Below are 19,313 nucleotides of genomic sequence, written 5' to 3' on the forward strand. Positions count from 1 at the left end.
AGCTAGTATCACTCTATTTAGCCTGATATATAACTGAAAGTTTTCACCATCCTTAGCTGTAACAGTTAGCAGTCACTTCATTTGACTGAAAGAAACTTGTGCTACTAATGGAGCATCCTTTTCACATTTCTGAAGCAGTATTCTAATGCTAGTGTTGCATGTCCAAGCACCCTTAAATAAAACAATAACCTATTCATCAAACTTAGGGACACTAATGTAGCTACTATGGTTCTTTGGCAGGGGAAAGATGGAGAGCCTGGTCTTGATGTAAGTAATACATACAGTAAACAACTTCTTATCATAATAGATGCTGCTGGTCTCCATCATCAAGAACAGGAAGAATACTTCCTATTTTTGTTGCACATACAGTTGTGCATAGAGCATATATTGCTGTGCATGTAGACAGCAATGTAAAATATGGATGAACATAAAAGCAAAAATATCATTATCAAGTATAAAATTAACAACTGACAGTGGATAGTGGCCCTTCAAAATCCTTTCCCAAATTAAGGATACTCCTGATAAGAGCATGGAAAAATATGCATAAAATCAATATACCTCTCACATAGTATCCTTAGGGAATGGTCTATTATGTTTTTCTTTTTTTTTTTAAAGGAAATTAAATCAGTATCCTTTTTTTTTTTAGATTTATTTATTTATTTGAAAGAGAGAGAGGAGAGGGGGAGAGAGAGAGAGAGAGAGAGAGAGAGAGAGAGAGAGAGAGAGAGAGAGGTCTTCCATCTGATGGTTCACTCCTCAATTGGCCACAATAGCCAGAGTTGTGCCAATCCAAAGCCAGGAGCCAGGAGCTTCTTCTGGGTCTCCCACACAGGTGCAGGGGCCCAAGTATTTGGGCCATCTTTTACTGCTTTCCCATGCCACAGAAGTGAGCTGGATGGGAAGTGGAGCAGCCAGGTCTCAAACCAGCAGCCATATGGGATGCTGGCACTTCAGGCCAGGGCATTAACCCACTGTGCCACAGTGCCAGCCCCTATTATGTTTTTTTTTTTCAAAGCTATCATGCAATATTTTTTATTCTTAACAGTGAGTTCCTACATGTCTGATGCTAGCATAATTCTATAAAAATAGAGACTGTTGAAAGCACAAGCATCTAGAAACGTTCACTGCTCAGCTTCTATTATGTGAATAATGATAGTTGCAGGAATCATAACATTGCTATCTACTGAGCACCTGCTATGTGTTGATATCCCTCTGGTGTGCACATCATCTCATTTAACATTGACAATCTCTGTGCAGCTGATATCCTTAACCCCATTTGACAATCAGAGGACCAAAGCACAGAGGTGATTTATCCAAACCCATACAAATCTGTGAACTTTCCAGGATTCAAGGTTGTATCCTGGGATTCATTCCACTCTGCTTTCCTTAGAAGAAAAACAAGATACCTGTGGTGTTTAGAAAAGTGAGATGCTAAAAAACTATTATTTCTGAGTGTTAATCTACCTATCTGTCCTAAGATTATCTGGCATGCCATTTTTCATTCTGTTTAGACACATGAAATCCTAAGAGTTTTTTGTTTTTATTATTTTCATATGACTTTGCCATACTTAACACCAAATATCTCCTGGGTTTGCTTTTTATCCCCCAGGGCTTCCCTGGTCCACGGGGCGAGAAGGGCGACCTAGGAGAAAAGGGAGAAAAGGTGACCTCCCTGCCAGCATGTGCCTGTGTGACTCCGCTCACGCTGTCTGCTTTGCTGCTGAACCTGTGTGATTCCTTCTCATACCTAATTCACCCTTTCCTGTGCTCCAAAAACACACTGATGCCTCATCCGAGGATCCAGGCCTTAGCCAAGTGAAGTCGGTAGCACTGCTAGAAATTAGAGGACTGTCTAGCATAGGAGAAAAAAATATCCCCAGGTATCCAAGCTATAGTCTTTCAGTTACCTGATGCCAATTCTTTGAAAAATATGATATCTTGGGGTTATTGAGAAAGTTTCTTTTAAGTGAAATCAAATGGCACAAATCTGATATTTTGGCAGAGCCCATCTAATACAGTAAAGCCAGCATCTCATTGATTGTCACATCATTCCCAGTAAAGAAACAGAGAAATGTGCCTTGATTCTTTTTACTCAAAAGTGTAGGATAAGCAGTGCAGTGGACAAACCACAGAATATCCATTGCACAGGACTAGAACTTGCTGCCTTTGGATTTAGAACTGGATGCTGTGGATTATTTGCATGAAGGTGTTTGTGTATTTTAGGAGGTTGATGTTGAGGCTATATTTTAGTGCCATCACCTCCAGAATAGATAGGAGTCTTTATTAAGCAAAGCCAAGTTTGGATTATGGATTTTAAAAATCACTTCTTCCCTTTCCTCTCCATTATTCTTCTCTTTATGTCTTTTTTTTTTCTCTCTCTCTCTACTTTGCTTGAACATTTGACCTGATAATATACCTAAAAAGAAGTTTCTTCATTGAACAGAGCAGATAAAGCAAACAAAAATTCAATCCCTCAACAGACTAGTAAAAATATTAAAGTAGTTGAAATTAAATATTTACAATCCAAATTTAGTATATTTCTCAGATTAACTTGCATCCTGCTGTCTTTAACAACATACTTAAAAAAAAAAGATGTATTTATTTGAAAGTCAGAGCTACAGAGAGGGAGAGACAGAAAGAAAGAGAGAGAGAGACAGAAAGAGAAAGAGAGAAAATATTCCATTTGCTGATTCACTCCCCACATGGCTGCAATGGCCAAGGTTGAGTGAAGCCAAAGGTGGGAACCAGAAACTTCAGCCAGGTCTCCCACATGGGCAGCAAAGGCCCAAGCACTTGGGCCATCTTCTGCTGCTTTTCCCAAGTCATTAGCAGGGAGCTAGATTGAAAGTGGAGCAGCTGGGACACAACCAGAGCCCATATGAGATGCCAGCGTCAGCTTTACCTGACACCCCACAATACTGGTCCCCCAACTGCATAGTTTCTGGGCCCTGTGAATTCTCTTCAACAGGGAAGTTTTATAAATTAGTATTTCAGAAGGTTCATGGAAAATGGAATTTTTAAAAGGTCATTAACACATAATACTTGCACATTTTTATCAGATATAGTGCAGTAGTTCAATACATGTATTCAGCATAAAATGATCAACTCAGGTAATTAGCATTTCCATTTTCCTTATGTTTGTATTCTATCAGCCAGGAGTTTCTTCCAGGTCTCCAATGCGGGCATAGGGGCCCAAGGACTTGGGCCATTCTCCACTGCTATCCCAGGACATAGCAGAGAGCTGGATGGGAAGTGGAGTAGCGAGGTCTCGAACCGGCACCCATATGGGATGCTGGTGCTTTGGGCCAGGGCATTAACCCACTGTGCCACAGCACCAGCCCCAGGAAAGTTGGATTCTAAATGTGAAAATTACATATGTATCATTCATGGACATGAGAAATAAAAATCAGAAAGAGCCCTCATGTGCTCAGATCCCCAGTGATGGATGGTTTTCTATTGCATGGGTGATCACTTCATATTATAAAATAATGCTGGGGAATAATAACATCGGTACATTCTTCTTTGTACAGTAGTATCTCTTCTCCTTCAAACTTGAGGTTCACTAAAATACTAGTGAACAATGATTTCCGTAGTCATAAAATGACTCTTTTCTAGGGAGTGGTTAATCTGAGCTGATTTACATATCAAATAATAAATGAACTGAATTCTAAATTAATACCCAACACACATGGCCTCAGTCACACCTACATGAAAAAGAGTGCATTGCCTTCTGGGAGGGAAAAGCTCACTCAAACAAGATTACATCCATTTTATGTCATGATATTGAAGTTATTTTGCTAGGAAGGATATTGATTCATGTTGCTTACATGAACAACTGATACCCAAATGCTCCTCCTGTCTCACTTCCTGTCACGCCTGCTCTCATTTCATCCTGGATTCTTGTGTCTTTATCTTGATCAGGATCAATTAAGTCACACAGACTTTCTCTACTTCCCCAGTATTCAGGAAGGCCAATTGTTTGATTCTGCACCTTGTGATGCAATCTTTTTGGCGCACAGGAGATAAACGAGGAGCTTTTACTCATGCTGTTAGAATGAACTATTAATTGTGAATGTGTCTCTCATATATTGCTGTGATGTATATGTCTTTTCACCTTTGACTATTCATGTTGTTTGGCTTCAGCAGGTGTTCAGTGTTATTATAACTGCCATCCTATTTCAGAATGCACACTAATTTAAATTTGTATTACGCTGTATTTCATATTCTGCACAGCACCAACTCCCTGTCTATAAATTGGTAGAGGTACTTATGCTAATGTGAAACAGCTGAGGTGCATTCCTCCCTTCTCCTCCTTTTGCCTCCTTTCCTAAATTCCTCCATCCCTGTGATCCATGCAGATTTCCCACAGCCTTTACCTTGATTCCTAAATACTAATTTCCATGGCTACATTCCACTGTGTAATCATCCTGCCTACTTCATTTTCACTGAGTCCAAACTGTTTCCCTCCTTGAACAGATTTTTTTTTTCACTTTTTGGCTTTTATTACATTGTAAGCTGGAAACTCATTTACCACTGTAAACACCTGGCATGAGATCAATAAGAGAAGTGAATTAAAGAAGATCCTGAGGTTTATAAATAAGCATTTCTCCAATTGGCATCGCTGCAAAGTATTAGCACTTTGAACATTTGTTTATCTGGATTAATAAGGAGAGTATTTGCTTTTACTTTTGCAGAAAAGAATGTTAAAAGAAACAGAAGCATGCCTAAAATACATTGAATATTTTGTAAGGAGAACTTACATAAAATAAGTTGGATCTGTCTCAAAGATGTAGAAGCTGTGAATATCTGTTCTTGTCCTCTGGTTCAAGGTAGCTTTGATCTGTTACAGGATTAGTTAAAAAAAAAAAAAAAACACAGCAAGTTGACAGGAATTAAAAATTGGGTGAGGCATGCATTGTTTGCCTGAGCTCCACCTGCCACGGAGAGGGTTCAGTACAGTTGGTGCCTGTCGCCCTCACCAGATCCGTCACACAAGCCCTTGATCCGCAGTGACTGTGACAGTGTGGTCCAAGTCAGCACCGGTCTACCTTTCTGATATATTATCCGTCTGGGTCACTTTCTTTCATCTTGCTGAGTATCTTAAACAGAATCCCATACACCTCAGTCTGCAGTCCTCTGTCACTCTGAAAGGATCTGTCATTTGCTATGGCATCATGCCTTACCTAAACCATGAAACAGTGGTAAATGCCCTCCCAGACTTTCTTGAGCTAAACCACCTTTTGAATCACCTTTATGTCCACCCTCAACCCCCAAATAAAACCTGTCTTTCATTTAAACCCTTGTATCCACAGGGGGAAAAGGGAAAGAAAGGCAAAAAGGGGCCTAAAGGGGAGAAAGGAGAACAGGGTGCTCCTGGATTAGATGCACCCTGCCCGTTGGTATGTCTGACTCATGGAACCGTCTCCAGTCCTGTGTGAGGGGAGGCCACGGGAGAGGAGCAGGCTGAAGGAGCCCATAACAGTGGGGTCTCAGATTGGGGTCATTTAACTTGGACTTTCAGGTACTAGAGCATCTGTCTCGGGTTTTCCCCACCCACTGCACATCTTGTCTCTGACCGCTGGCTCAGCCTGGTATCTTAACCCACAAGGGTCACTGTGCCACTGGATTCTGAAGATTGGATCTCAAGAGGAACCAGTGCCATTCCCCGTCCCAGAAAGAAAAGAGCACCGTTTCCAGACATGCCCAGCTCCACTGCATTGGTCCACCTCCATTAGATGCTGCATTTCCCTTCAGACTGGCTCCTCTCCCAGCCTTTATTGTAGTTCTTTCTTTAGCAGAATTTGTGTTGAAATGAATTCTTGTGTTAGTAACGTTATGAGTTAATCTTTACAAACAGGGATTCCGTGGCGTTAAGGGGGAAAAAGGGGAGCCAGGCCAGCCTGGCCTGGATGGGCTGGATGCCCCTTGCCAATTGGTACAGTATTTCTCTTTCCTACCACCCTGCATGCAGTTCCTTTGCTTATGATCTACTCATTTCCGTCCATGTGAAGTGGTGCTTTCCACAGCAAGCTTCATATGATACACGCACTACATGCATGCGCATGAACAGGCTCCTTCCTCCAGGGAAGAGAGCAGGCACGTGCTTCTATCCATGCTGCGAACTAATCTCCTGACATGATCCTCACGACTGACACGACCGCCGCATCTGTGTTCTTTAGAATATTAATATAGCCAATAAATAGCTAAATATTATGCTGAAATTTTATGAAAATATTGGATGCAAAGGCATTGCTAGGCCATAACTTTTGGTTTTATGTTTAACTTTTTTTTCTTTTTCTCTAAAATAAAGAGAGGTATTTTTGTCTCTTCCATTAAATTTCTATCAGGCTGTCAATTGGGCGAGACCTGCAGAATTTACTTCTGTGGTCAAGAGTTAACTAGTTCAAGGGAATGCTATCCAGAGACCATAAGGGGGAAAAGCTGAACTCCTCTGCACTCCTGAAGATGATAATAGTCTGCAGCCCAAGCCCTCTTCTTTGTCCCATAACCGTTTCAATGTAATGGTCTCTCCTTTTGAAACTCACTTTCCTCAGTAGACAGAACTCCCTTATCTCCATTAGCATGAACTCAAAATCCTCCTTATACTAAAATCTAAAATTCTTCTGGTTGATCCTTCTCCTTGTACCAATCTGGCATTACTGAGTTTTTCCCAAATATTTTATAAAGCGATTTCAAATTATTTTTTTTTTCATTTAAGAAGGAAATCTCTCATCATTTCTTAGGTTTAAATTTTTAAAAATGTAGTGGTTGTGTTGATAGTTGTACTTTTTCTGCATGTTCTTAAATTATTCTTCAGTCATCAGCATGGGTCTTTAAAGACAAATTTATATTTCTCAAATCTTTAAAGAGAGTGTATTTATAAAAAATGTTAGTCAATAACTATGGTTAAAAACCTTAATATGAAGTACCTAGTGTTTTATTTTGTCTGCTTGTATTGTTGATAAATTGTATTTTATAATCACTTTGTTGGGGGAAAATACAAGCATGCCTTCATAATATACCAACTCTTCCTGCCTGATTGTATCATTTGTATCTGAAGAATGCTCAGTTAAACTTTTGCAACATTTAGGAACACATTATTTTCTTCAGAATTTGTTAGTTGAACTCCAAAGAATATGAATAGAAACATGGATGAATGCTATGGATAACAGTTTATTGTAAAATATAGATAAGCTGCCTGTCTTTTAATTCAATGAATTATGTTCTAATCTGTCTACTTTCAGTGTAGAAAAAGTGAAAAACATTGGTATGTGAAGAGCTATGAACTTCAGATAGAAATGGTTCATCACTGATTATTCAGCATTATCATGCATTCACCCATAATCCATAGTGATCAGGAGAAGTTATTTTGATTTATTTAATAAAGATAATTGTGAATGATGTTTTAATGAAATTAAGAGGTACAGTATGGATTTGTTATCTAACAGTATAGCTGTGAGTATATCACTTTGCTTTTTGTAAATTGCTTTTGCAAAACTAGGCATAGCTTCTTCTATACTTTATGTACTTTCGCAAAGTGTACTCTGGAAAATATTGCAATTGGCCCCATTTTAAACTAACATTGGATAATACATCGGCACTTGTTGATTAGTAAAAGATGTCTATGACAAAAGCCACCTAACAGAAATCTATTTTTTAATTGCTGAGCATGTGTATGAGGAAGTTTGCTCACTCTTGTAGGGCCTGAGAAACTTTTTCTTCTCTTTCAAACAGGGGCCAGATGGATTACCCATGCCTGGCTGTTGGCAAAAGGTAAGCTATTGGGATTATTTTTAGAAAGAAGCATTCTCCCTTTCATTTGACCTGCCCTTTTCCATTCAGAACAGAACTTTTGAATTTGACATTCAGCAAAGTTCTTTGGGTCTGAAAAAGCAAGATTCCATATCTTTTCCATATATTTATGGATGATTTCTTTCTGAGCTGATGAATAAAAACATCTCTCATCAATCATTGTAATTTGGAATCTTCCCAGTTGAATCCTTTGGAATGGAAAAGAGCAACGCATCTTAATAATGTTTTGCTTCTCTCTAGTAAACTCTTTGCCTACCCCATTTAATGCTATTTTTAATTGCAATTCTTTTTCTATTCACACTCAATTACTTAGACAAATATGATAATGCATGGTAGAACCCTGTCAAAACCAGTCGCAGAGCTGTGAAAGCAGAAAATAAAGTATAATTTCTTCAATGGTATATTGACTTACTTGCCTGATTAAATTTAAATGGGCATCCCTTCTGACATTAGTTGACATAAGCATCTTCCATGGATGTCTGTGGTTGCTAAGCATATGTTCAGTAAAGAAGAGAACACATCCTTTATAGAGCCTTCTGGATACAACTGTGTTCAGTTCTTTTCACCTAGGGAATATCATTCCATTTCATGCATACAGTAGCCCTAGGAAGTATTATTTTCCTCAGGGATACAGATGAGAAAACTGAAATGAAGAAATGTGAAGGAACTTCCAAGAGCACAGAGCTAGAACATAATGGAACAAGGGGAGTCAGTGCAAGGCATTGTGGCACTTAAAGCAGGCAAGAGATCTGTACCTGCTGTGCTCCTCAGGGAATTCCAAATCTGGCTGCAGTAATGGAAAGGCCTAGCACATGCTCCCAAAAGACAGGAACTTCTCTGCAAAATGAGCTAAAGGGAGATATTCAAGCCACTTTGATCATTTGGAAGTTATTTTCTCCAGCATCTTGCAGTTTATTCAGTAATTTCGGACAGGCACGCTTCATGGGCAAAACTGTAACAAAGGTATGCAGGGTTGCAGAAGGATAAGGAGAAGCTTGACTGCTAGTTGCCTTCCACCTCAGCAACTCTGTCGAGGAGGAATTCCAGTGTAGCTGACCTTCCTTCTTAACCTTCCTTCTTGGCCAGGGAAAGGAAAATCTTCCCTCTCAACAACATCATTTATTTAGGAGCTTCCTATGCTCCACTTTCAGCCTGACAGATAATTAGCTCAATCATCTCCGAGGTCAAGTGGGCCTCAGGAAGATGGACCTATCATCACAGAAAACTATCCTCACCATCACAACCCCAGCTCACAACGTTTTAAAGACGATCCCGAGCTAGAATTACCACTTCCACTCTACCCTTTGCCCTGCAAACCATTAGTGTAATGATTTTTTCAGTCCAGCCATCGGCACACTTTCAGGCAACAGCTCAATTTATGTAGTCTCTGATACCTCTTAGAGCTTGGGTTCATTATATTTTTGGGCCGCTTATGAATGGCTTCTCTTTTTTATGGGCAAAATAATAACGGCAACAGGCAAAGGACTCACTGTCCTTTTGGTTCATGAAATAGTCAAACACAATAATCATAAGAATCACATTAGAAAAGCAGAAATTTCCATTCCAAATATTCATTTTTTCCAATGAATACATTCTGTATTCTATATAAGGTTAAGATTCTCATGAACCTCGCATCAGCTTTTATACAGAATAATAATGATAAAATTTCAGTAGTATTTACCACACCCCCAACACACACACATGCAAATCATCCTGATCAACTTGTCTGAAATGCCAGCCCCTTAACATACAACAATCAGAAAAATGACTGGCCAGCGCCGTGGCTCAACAGGCTAATCCTCCGCCTTGCAGCGCCGGTACACCGGGTTCTAGTCCCGGTCGGGGCGCCGGATTCTGTCCCGGTTGCCCCTCTTCCAGGCCAGCTCTCTGCTATGGCCCGGGAAGGCAGTGGAGGATGGCCCAAGTCCTTGGGCCCTGCACCAGCATGGGAGACCAGGAGAAGCACCTGGCTCCTGGCTCCGGATCAGCATGATGCGCCAGCCGCAGCAGCCATTGGAGGGTGAACCAACGGCAAAGGAAGACCTTTCTCTCTGTCTCTCTCTCTTGCTATCCACTCTGCCTGTCCAAAAAAAAAAAAAAAAGAAATGTTCTCCAGTTTCTTATGTGGTCAACTGAGCTATGCCAGAAATGGTCAAATCACATCTTTTTAATAATACTTTAAAATAAGACCAATAGATTGCCTTTAATAAGTCCTGTTTTATGTGGACTGCCTTTTTAAACACTGCTATGTTTATTAGGCTCTAGAACACTGTGGCAAATGCTTTTGTAATTAAAAATTCAGGTTGTGGTACCTGTCCTGGTACAGAGGGCTAAGCTGTCACCTGCAGTGCAGGCATCTCCAGCTGCTCCACTTCCCATCCAGCTCCCTGCTAATGAGCCTGGGAAAGCAGCAGAGGATGGCCCAGGTACTTGGGCCCCTGCCACCCACCTGGGAGACCACATGGAGTTCTAGGCTCCTGGCTTATGCCTGGCCCAGCCCCAGCCTTTGTGGCCATTTGGGGAGTTAAGATCTCTCTCTCTGTCTGTCTTCCTCTCTCCCTCCCTCCCTCTCTTTCTCTCTCTCTCTCTGTCTCTCTCTCTCTCCCTGTCAAATAAATAAATAAATAATATTTTTGAAAATCAGATTGTGATAGCAATATAAATAACTGTGGGTAATTAACAAGGCCTCCAGATCATATTACTCTCAATATTTTTTTTCATATTACACTATTCGATCTTCACTTAAATTTCTTTTATTTCCAGATGTAGTTCAGTTTTCTAAATTTACCAATACAAGAGTTGCTAAATTTGAACTGAAGTGTAATGATGTGCCAATTCACAGTGTAATTATAATAGTGAATAGCAGAAATTTTTGTTAAATATATGTGTAGGCTAATAAACTTGCCACCCATTCTCATCCAGAGATAAGAAACCATTTGTAGGAAAAATACCCACAGCCTTGTCCTAGAATATTACATCTTCAATTTATTAATTTTCACTAAATTTTAGTTTTCCAGGTAGATTTTAGTTTTACGAGTTTGTAGCAGAATCTTCCAAAAGCAAAGTAATGGGGTTTCTTCTCAAAAGATTTACTTACTTATTCGAAAGGCAGTCACAGAGCCAGAAAGACAGACAAGACAGAGTAAGAGAGAGATCCCATTGTTGATTCACTTCCTACATGAAAGGAACAGCTGGGGCTGGGCCAAGCCAAAGCCAAGAATTCCACATCTGGGTCTTCCACATGGACCATCTTCCACTTCTTTCCAAGACAATATTATCAAGGAGCTGGATCAGAAGTCGAGCAGCCAGGATCTCAAACCAGCGCTCATACAGGATGCCAACATCGCAGGAGGCTGCTTAACCCACTGTACCACAACACTGGCCCATGTAGCAGACTTTTTAAATGAATTTTTAAAATCTGAGAAAAAAAATTAAAATATTTAAAGCTATAGATTATTTATAAAACATCGATGATAGGGGCCAGCACCATGGCTCAACAGGTTAATCCTCTGCCTGCGGCGCCAGCATCCCATATGGGCACCTGTTCTAGTCCCAGCTGCTCCTCTTCCAATCCAGTTCTCTACTGTGGCCTGGGAAAGCAGAAGAAGATGGCCCAAGTGCTTGGGCCCATGCACCCGCTTGGGAGACCAGGAAGAAGCACCTGGCTCCTGGCTTCAGACTGGCATAGCCCCGGCCATTGCAGCCATTTGGGGAGTGAACCAATGAAAGGAAGACCTTTCTGTCTCTCCCTCTTACTATCTGTAGCTCTACCTCTCAAATAAATAAATAAATAAAATCTTTAAAAAAAATTGGTGATAGCACCCAAAATTGCTTCAGATTTGAAATGTGAGAAGAGTGAGATTCTGAAGAAGGGAATTCTTTCTATAAGAATATTTTTTGGCATTGACATGCATGAAAATTGGGTAGACACCATATCTGAACATCAGAAAGGACCCAACCTGAGCACACCTAGGAGAGAATCTGTTCTTAGCAAGAGCGGGAAAAAAAAGAATATTGTCAATTAGGACTTGAAAGATGACTCTTTGAATAAGTCATCTACAGAGGATGGATGAACAGACCTCTCATTTTCCTTCTTTGTACATTTTTTTCCACTGATCCACTGATTTTTTTATACATTTTTTTCAGGATTTGCTTATTATTTGAAAGAGTGACACAGAGAGACAGAGATCTTCCATCCACCTGCTCTCCTGAAATATTCACAACAACCAGGGCTAGTCCAGCTCAAAACTAGGAGCCAGGACTCCATATGGGTCTCTCAAAAGGGTGGGAAAGACGCAAGCACTTGAGGCATCATCCACTGCCTTCCTGGAACCTGAATTGAAAACGTGGAGTAACCAGGACTCCAAATGGCATTCTGATATGGGATGTGGGGAGCTCAAGTGGCAACTTAACCTACCGTGCCATGACACCCTTCCCTTTCACTAATTTTTCTATGAATAAACATCAGTGCCTCCAAGATGTGCTCTTGTAAGCTTATACCTAAAAAAAAAAAAAAAAGGATCCTCTGTCCTCTAAGATTTTATAATTACAGCTGCTCAGAGTAAGGAACTGGATTTGTGGCACTTTAGGTCACAGGGGAACCTGTCACACAGCTGAGATCTCTGATAACCAGGCAGATCCACCTTGCACAACATTCTGAGTAGGGCCGGGCTGGTGAAAGGAAAGAGCCAGGATCGAAGGAGCATAGAGCATTAGAGTTGGTGTCAATGAATTGTGACCACTGAGGTCAGAATCCTCAACCTTTTCTCAGTTGGGACGTAGTGCTTGAAGGAGATTATATAAGTTACAGATTCAAAATTTAATTTAATAATGGCATACATGTGACAAAATACTAATTTTTCTGCTTTCCCAGAACAGCTATTGTGATAAACACAAAATTCTCAATGTGGGTTTAACCTGGGATGGAAACTGTCATGACATCCTGGAATTTGGAATAGTAAGATACAGAACACATATCAGATGATCAGTTAGCTCATTAACAAGACTCTATTCAAGGTTCTACCAGCTTTCTTAAATGTTAATTTGGAATTGTTATCTAAGACTACTAATTCCATGTATTTGTTTTTTGTTGTCTGTTTTTCTGCAGTGATGAATCTAACTTTCCAAGCATGAAGTTGTACATATAATGGTCCACTTTTTATATTTATAGTTGAAACCTGAATTGCAGATTTTACGAGTCTGAGATATGTTTACATAGAGCTGCTTCTTCCTGCTTGCAGTAGTACACATGTCCATCTTGTCTCCACTTACACCTGAAATGGGACAATTTATGAAATCAATGAGAAGCCTACAAAATATGTAGATCAGTATCTCTTTACCTTATGTGAAGATATGCATTTAAATGGACATTTCAGTGATAGAGAATGATTGTTCTTGCTATTTTCCTACTTTCAGCTTGTTAATTGCATGGACAAAAAGTGCCATGAAATAGTTTACATGAAATTGTGACCAAATATGAACTCAAAGTTATGAACATGTACTGTACTGGCTGACATTAGAGTGTATTGTCACATTCCCATTCACCTTCCCTATAAGCTTTGGTTCATGCTCTTGTCACCCACTGAAACACTAAAAGAGCATGACAGTGTGCCAAACCTGCTTGTTGTGCAACTTCAGATTCCAGCATGCTGCTTAATGAGCCCTTTGACTATATCTAAGCTTTTATTCCTTTTGTCATCTCAAGGGAGTTACACCATGGCTTATTGCCAAAAAGAGATAAGTTGATGGAGAGCACACACACGATTGATCTTGTATTTTGAGGGAGCTGCAGTCCTGACTGCAGATCTACAGCTTCCAGCATTGTGGGCTCACATGGCCTCCTAGGTTGAAATACCAAGGGGTTGAGCCAGTTGCTGTGGCCAGTTTTCCTTGGGCTGCCCTTGGCAGTGAAGATATGGGAAGAGGACCAGTTCAGCATCCTGCACTGTCCTTCATGTGACCAAGTAGGAAAGAGGTTTGCAAATACCAACACCCATAACAGACTTTTTTATAAATACACTGAATTTGAGCAAGTGTTAATATGGGTGCTTTTGGAAAATGACTAGACATACAGTACTTCTTTTGGGATAGAAGATTCTTGGAATGGCAGTCCCTGTTCTGCAATCAGTATGAACATCCTGTCGAAGCTCAGGTTGTGGAAGAAGTAGTACATCCCAAGGAGGGGTCAGCCAAAACAACCTCTCCTGAAGATGTGAGGGAGCTCACCGGCACTGTCTCTACCAGACTCGATATGAGAGCTCTGCTTCCTTCTAAGAGCCAACCATATCAGACATTTTCTACCAAGCTCTAAAAAAAGGAAAATAATTTCCATTCTCTTAATGTTTTTTTTTCTTTTTTCCTTTCATGGTCCCAGGAATATTTAGGAAACAGTTGTTTTCATTTTTTCAATCTTGTTTTGAGCAAATTTATTTCAAAGTAAAATCTTCAAATCACAGTAAGTTGGTGCCAGCAGTCAATAGAACTTTTTACTGACCTCACTCTTGTTTGGGTTAATTGAAGAGACTGTATACAACCCACTTCCAGTATAATTATTGTAAAGCATGAAAGTTAAGCATTTTTTTCAGTACTTTTTGACTTTTTTTACATGATGAATGTATCATATATAGAGATTATCAGTTAATTTAAGGTCAAATTTTGTCACATTTGACAGCATTAACTCTTTTCTATTTCTTATGATTCTAAGTTTTATCTGTGTTTAGAGTTCTTTCTCTTTTTTTACATTTCTGAATGTTTATCCTCTATCAAAAGACCAAATGTGAGATCTCAAAAAGCTGTGAAATATAGTTGCCAAAAAAGAGTATTTTGTTTCATCTACTGGCTCAAAAATTACCTACCCATATGAGATTGAGCATTTCTTTGCACAGTAGAGTTGGTAGCATGCTCAGAAATGGCTTGTTCTAAGCTGAAGACTTGCAGTAGCAGAAACATTAGCAGCAAGTAGTCACTCCTTCAGCCCATTAGGGAATTTGATTTCCCTCCTGACTCAGTGTCATTTGGTGATGAAATTTCTAGTTTCATGCACAGGTTTTAAGCACCTGAGGGGAAGTTAGGATGTTATAGGCTTATGGTAATAATAGTTAAGAAAGGACCATATGACAAGGGTTCCTTGTGCTCTCTTCCATAGTCTGTAACCAATGGCATTGCCTTTTTTAACAGCAGGTTTTCCAAATTAAAGACGTTTAAACTATTAGATCAGTTTAATTGGTCACATTTCTAGTAACATTCCACACCCCTATGCCAATATAGCATTTTTGAAATAATGGAGAGCATTTCCTAACAATGTCTTGTATGTCATGGTTAGGATAAGGTGTTACTCAATGTCTGAAACTATTTGTCTTAAATAGTTTTGAAAAATTAACTGAGTGGCACCACATTCTCTTTGGGAAAACAAACTATCATGTCTTGGAAAAAGTCTGGTGGCTATATTTCTTCCTAACTTTCTGTTCCTCTAGTAGAGAGGTAGTGAGATGAGTCACTAAAACTCGCACAGCTTCAGAAGAGAATACCTGAAGCTCAAAAGAGAAAGACATCACATCTTAAAAAAGATTTTTTTTTTTTAACACAGCCCTTTGTCCTGTGTGAATACCAAGTTTGGTTCTAAGACTGATTTGAGAATATTGACTTATTCCACGATTAAACGAAGTTGTAAACTTCCATTACCTGTGTTTTCTTGAGAATAACAAAGGGATGATAGTGTTTCTATTTCTTCAGTGGAATTGCTAGGTCTTAACCACCAGAAATGATCTTAAACTCTTGGTTACTAAAATATTTTCAAGCATTCATTTGGTCATCAAATAGAAATTACTCAAATAATTTTCAAATGAACTAATGAATTATGTTTGTTGATTTTTTTTTTCTCAAAGATTTCTTTCTTTTGTATTATCGGATAGAGGATTGAGAAACAAAATACATGAAAGACATTGAAATTCCAGGTCAGGTTCTATTTCTGATAAAATATCTTTAAAAGATGACAAATTGGAATGTGTTTTAGCTTTAAAATTATTTTTCATTCATGTGGGTTGGTGCTAATGTGTTTCTTCTCTTTTTTCCTCTATGGACAATGCAACTCTACTATGGATAACTTCATTTTTCTATTTAATAGCATTCCTAAACTCTTAGTGTGTGACTTTATTTTTAAAGTTCATGAATTTGCTATAATTATGGTTCAATGACCAGCCTTTCTCAATGTAAAAAGTACACCTGTGAATTGATGTGTGTTTATTCAGATTGTGGACTCTTGATCTTATGTTCACTTCATACATTATATGCCTTTATCAACTTTCACTCATCCTTTTCATTCACTCATCTTCTAACTTATATAATTTGATTCCACATGACAAAACTAATGTTAAAAAAAGTCTGCATATATTATGTAGAATACTTGGTGTATAAATATGCCCAAAACTTTTTTTCCAGTTTTCATTATCCAAAGCAGTTTTGGAGAATTTTTCTTTATCATATACTTTTATAGTAAGCATTGCAATATCTTGCATTTCAGACAAGACTAGAATACAGGTCTTATTTTTTAACACTCAGTCCACACATATGATGTTCTCAAGGGAAACAAGAACATATACATCAAGTAGCTTATACTACATGCCCTTTGTCTACAATATGTATATATACCTGCTAGTTTGAAAAATGGTCAAATCAGCATGTCTGTATCATTGGGAAGGTTCCTTTGGTATCCGATTTTTATCAGTTAGGAAATGTGCTTAATGTGCAAATGTTTTAGTGTTACTATTGCAGCATAAACAGTTAACAACACTTTTTATTCTTTGTTTTCTTTTCTGCACTAGACATTTTCTTATCTACCCAGAATTGGGTTATACTTATGTGATGGTTTTAACATTTTCTAATAAGTAATCCTAAGTAACATACAGATGCTGATATCTGAAACCTTGTTTTTCTTTATTTCTTGATGATCATATGTTAATATTTAACACTACCAAAAAATAAAACTTTCTAATTTCTACAAATAGAATCCCAACTATCTTTAGGAACTCCATAAGAACCTTATGTTATACTCTAAAATATTAATAACAATCACTTTGGTTATGGCTGTTAAAATCATACATCCTAGTGGAAATAACATGCTTGACCAATTATGATTGTGCTGAGTTGTTTTGGAATACAAGAACCTTCAGTCCCTACTTCTTCCCATTTTTCTTCAAATAGCTGCATACTGGCTAGATTTGATATATACCAGAACACACGCGTTTCCCTAACTTAAATTTTTAGTGCATTTTGTTTTTGCTAATCAAAAAAATCTAGTATTTTAATGGCATTTTTTCATTTTAAAAATAAAAATGCATAAAACTTTTCTATGCTGCTTATTAACAGAACTATCCTTTTGGGAATAGGAAGACTTTTTCAACCTAACCTATTTTTCTTGATTTGTTAGCAACAAAAAAAGTACTAACATTTCTCAAAATGCAGGTGATAGCCTCACATATCTCAGAAATATTAATGAATTTGATTCACAGAAGAATGTCTTACATATTGTTGACATTTATGTGAATATTCTTTATACTGTTGTAAATGTTTCATTCAACTTAACATTTTTTAAAAGATGTATTTGATTTTTCTTTAGAAGTATATTTTTATTTGTATTTTTTACATTTTAAAGTTCATGTCTATGTGCAGCTATTTTTATATTGCCAAAAACCAACATAAAAATACAAGAGGAAAATGCAAAAAACAAATCTTTTGGCAAGCATGACACTGCATATTTTTGTTAATGTTTCATGGGTCAGTCTCATGTAATTGATTATTTTAAGAATGTGTTCTGTCTTATCACTGTAAATATATCACAAACCTGTTTATTTCGGTAGTGTAAATAATTGAAAGATTGAATTCTCTCTGTTTGATTTCTTATTTCAATTTCATTGTAATTTCTCCAGCTGACATTACTAGATCAAAAGACACATTAGGCTTTTGATTTGCAATTTGGAGATAATTGCATTGTGTTCGGTTTCTAGTTTATTTTTATTTGCTTTTTAAACTTGTTTTCAGGGTTCCTAGTTTGTGAGACGCTGATCTTCAGGATTATTTTTACACTATTTATGACATTTTCATAATGTAAAAAGTGTGTAATTATTACAACATTAATCCAAACAATAATGGATTAAGTTGTTATAAAGCTTTATTGATGTTCATGAAAGTCTGGGCCTGTTTTCTTTGATTTAGACACAATCCATGAGGAATCTGATTTTATCCTTTTACAGTACTGTAATGCCACAATTCAGTTTGGTGCACATCCCTGGCTGTGGTGATTTTCCAAACCAAGCACCTTCCATCTGGGAAGTGATCATGCTCCCAGACTGAGCTTCTCCGCCAAACTCCTTTTCCTCCAGAATTCCCCCTCTTTAAATTGCCTTACACTAGGTTAACACTCACCCTCTCCCCATCAAGTTAGTCATCACTGTGTGATTGGAATGTAAATATAATTATCCCGAAGGACTTAATGGATGATCAATGACTAAATGGCTCCACTAAGCCATCAACTGTGTGTAAGTCATGAACAAAAGAGCACTTTTCAGGGCTCAGCTTTCCTAATATTACCAGCAGCATTAGATGCAGTTGACCACTGCCACCCTCCCCACCACACTCTAGTTCCCATGTCCCTTGCTCCCTGGTTTTATCCTCCCTTTCCTTCTGCCAGCTTTTCCTCTACCTGATCATTAAATGATGAGGCTCAGGGTTCTGACCAGCATTTCCCTATAGCCTTTGCTTATCTCTGCCACACTTACTGTCTCTCCAGAATAACCCACATGCTCCCCCAAAGACCATGCTTCTGCTCCACGAAGACTTCTTTGACTTCAGACCAACTGCAGTAGGCAGGTCTTCCTGGACGACCCACGGTGCTCGCCACCTGCAGCTTCCCCCTGCTTTTCCTCCAGTCTCCAGATCATAGCAAATGGTACCACTTCCCCCAGCTACCATCCAGGCAAACAAGAAGGAAACCTCAGAAACATTTGCGACGCCACCCACTTCTCATGGTCTACCTGTCCACTCATGCATATAGCGTCTAACCCATTAACACATCCCCTCAGTTCCACCTCCTTTCAGATCCATGCCTTCTTTCCATTGTCATTACCACTGGCTCAGTTCAGACTCTCATTTCTCTTGGACATTTAGACAAACCTTTTTTTTATTTATTTGAAAGTCAGAGTTAGAAGGAGAGGCAGAGAGAGGGGTCTTCATCTGCTGGTCCACTACCCAAATGGCTGCAACAGCGAGAGCTGCCTGTCCAAAGCCAGGAGCCAGGAGCTTCTTCCAGGTCTCCCACGCCGGTGCAGGGGCCCAAAGACTTAGGCCATCTTCTGCTTTCCCAGGCCACATTAGAGAGGTGGATCGGAAGTGGAATAGCCGGGACTTGAACCAACACCCATATGGGATGCCAGCACTGCAGGCGGCGGCCTTACCCACTACACCACAGAACCAGCCCCTAGACAAACCTTTCAACTGGCCTACCTGAA

General features: G+C 38.9%; 1 protein-coding gene across 1 annotated transcript in view; it reads left to right on the forward strand.

Annotated features, from left to right (window-relative positions):
- The window catches only part of COL25A1 (collagen type XXV alpha 1 chain), a 517,707-nt gene extending 503,317 nt beyond the window's left edge, over positions 1 to 14,390 (forward strand). The window contains exons 35-39 of the mRNA XM_062199755.1: positions 241 to 267; positions 1,610 to 1,663; positions 5,313 to 5,399; positions 7,735 to 7,773; positions 12,920 to 14,390. Coding sequence (XP_062055739.1) covers positions 241 to 267; positions 1,610 to 1,663; positions 5,313 to 5,399; positions 7,735 to 7,773; positions 12,920 to 12,922 — 210 coding nt within the window. The 3' untranslated portion in view covers positions 12,923 to 14,390. The remainder of the gene's footprint in view (positions 1 to 240; positions 268 to 1,609; positions 1,664 to 5,312; positions 5,400 to 7,734; positions 7,774 to 12,919) is intronic.
- Positions 14,391 to 19,313: the final 4,923 nt, after the last annotated feature.

This window comes from Lepus europaeus, chromosome 8 (assembly GCF_033115175.1).
Source record: "Lepus europaeus isolate LE1 chromosome 8, mLepTim1.pri, whole genome shotgun sequence".
Taxonomy (NCBI): Eukaryota; Metazoa; Chordata; class Mammalia; order Lagomorpha; family Leporidae; genus Lepus; species Lepus europaeus.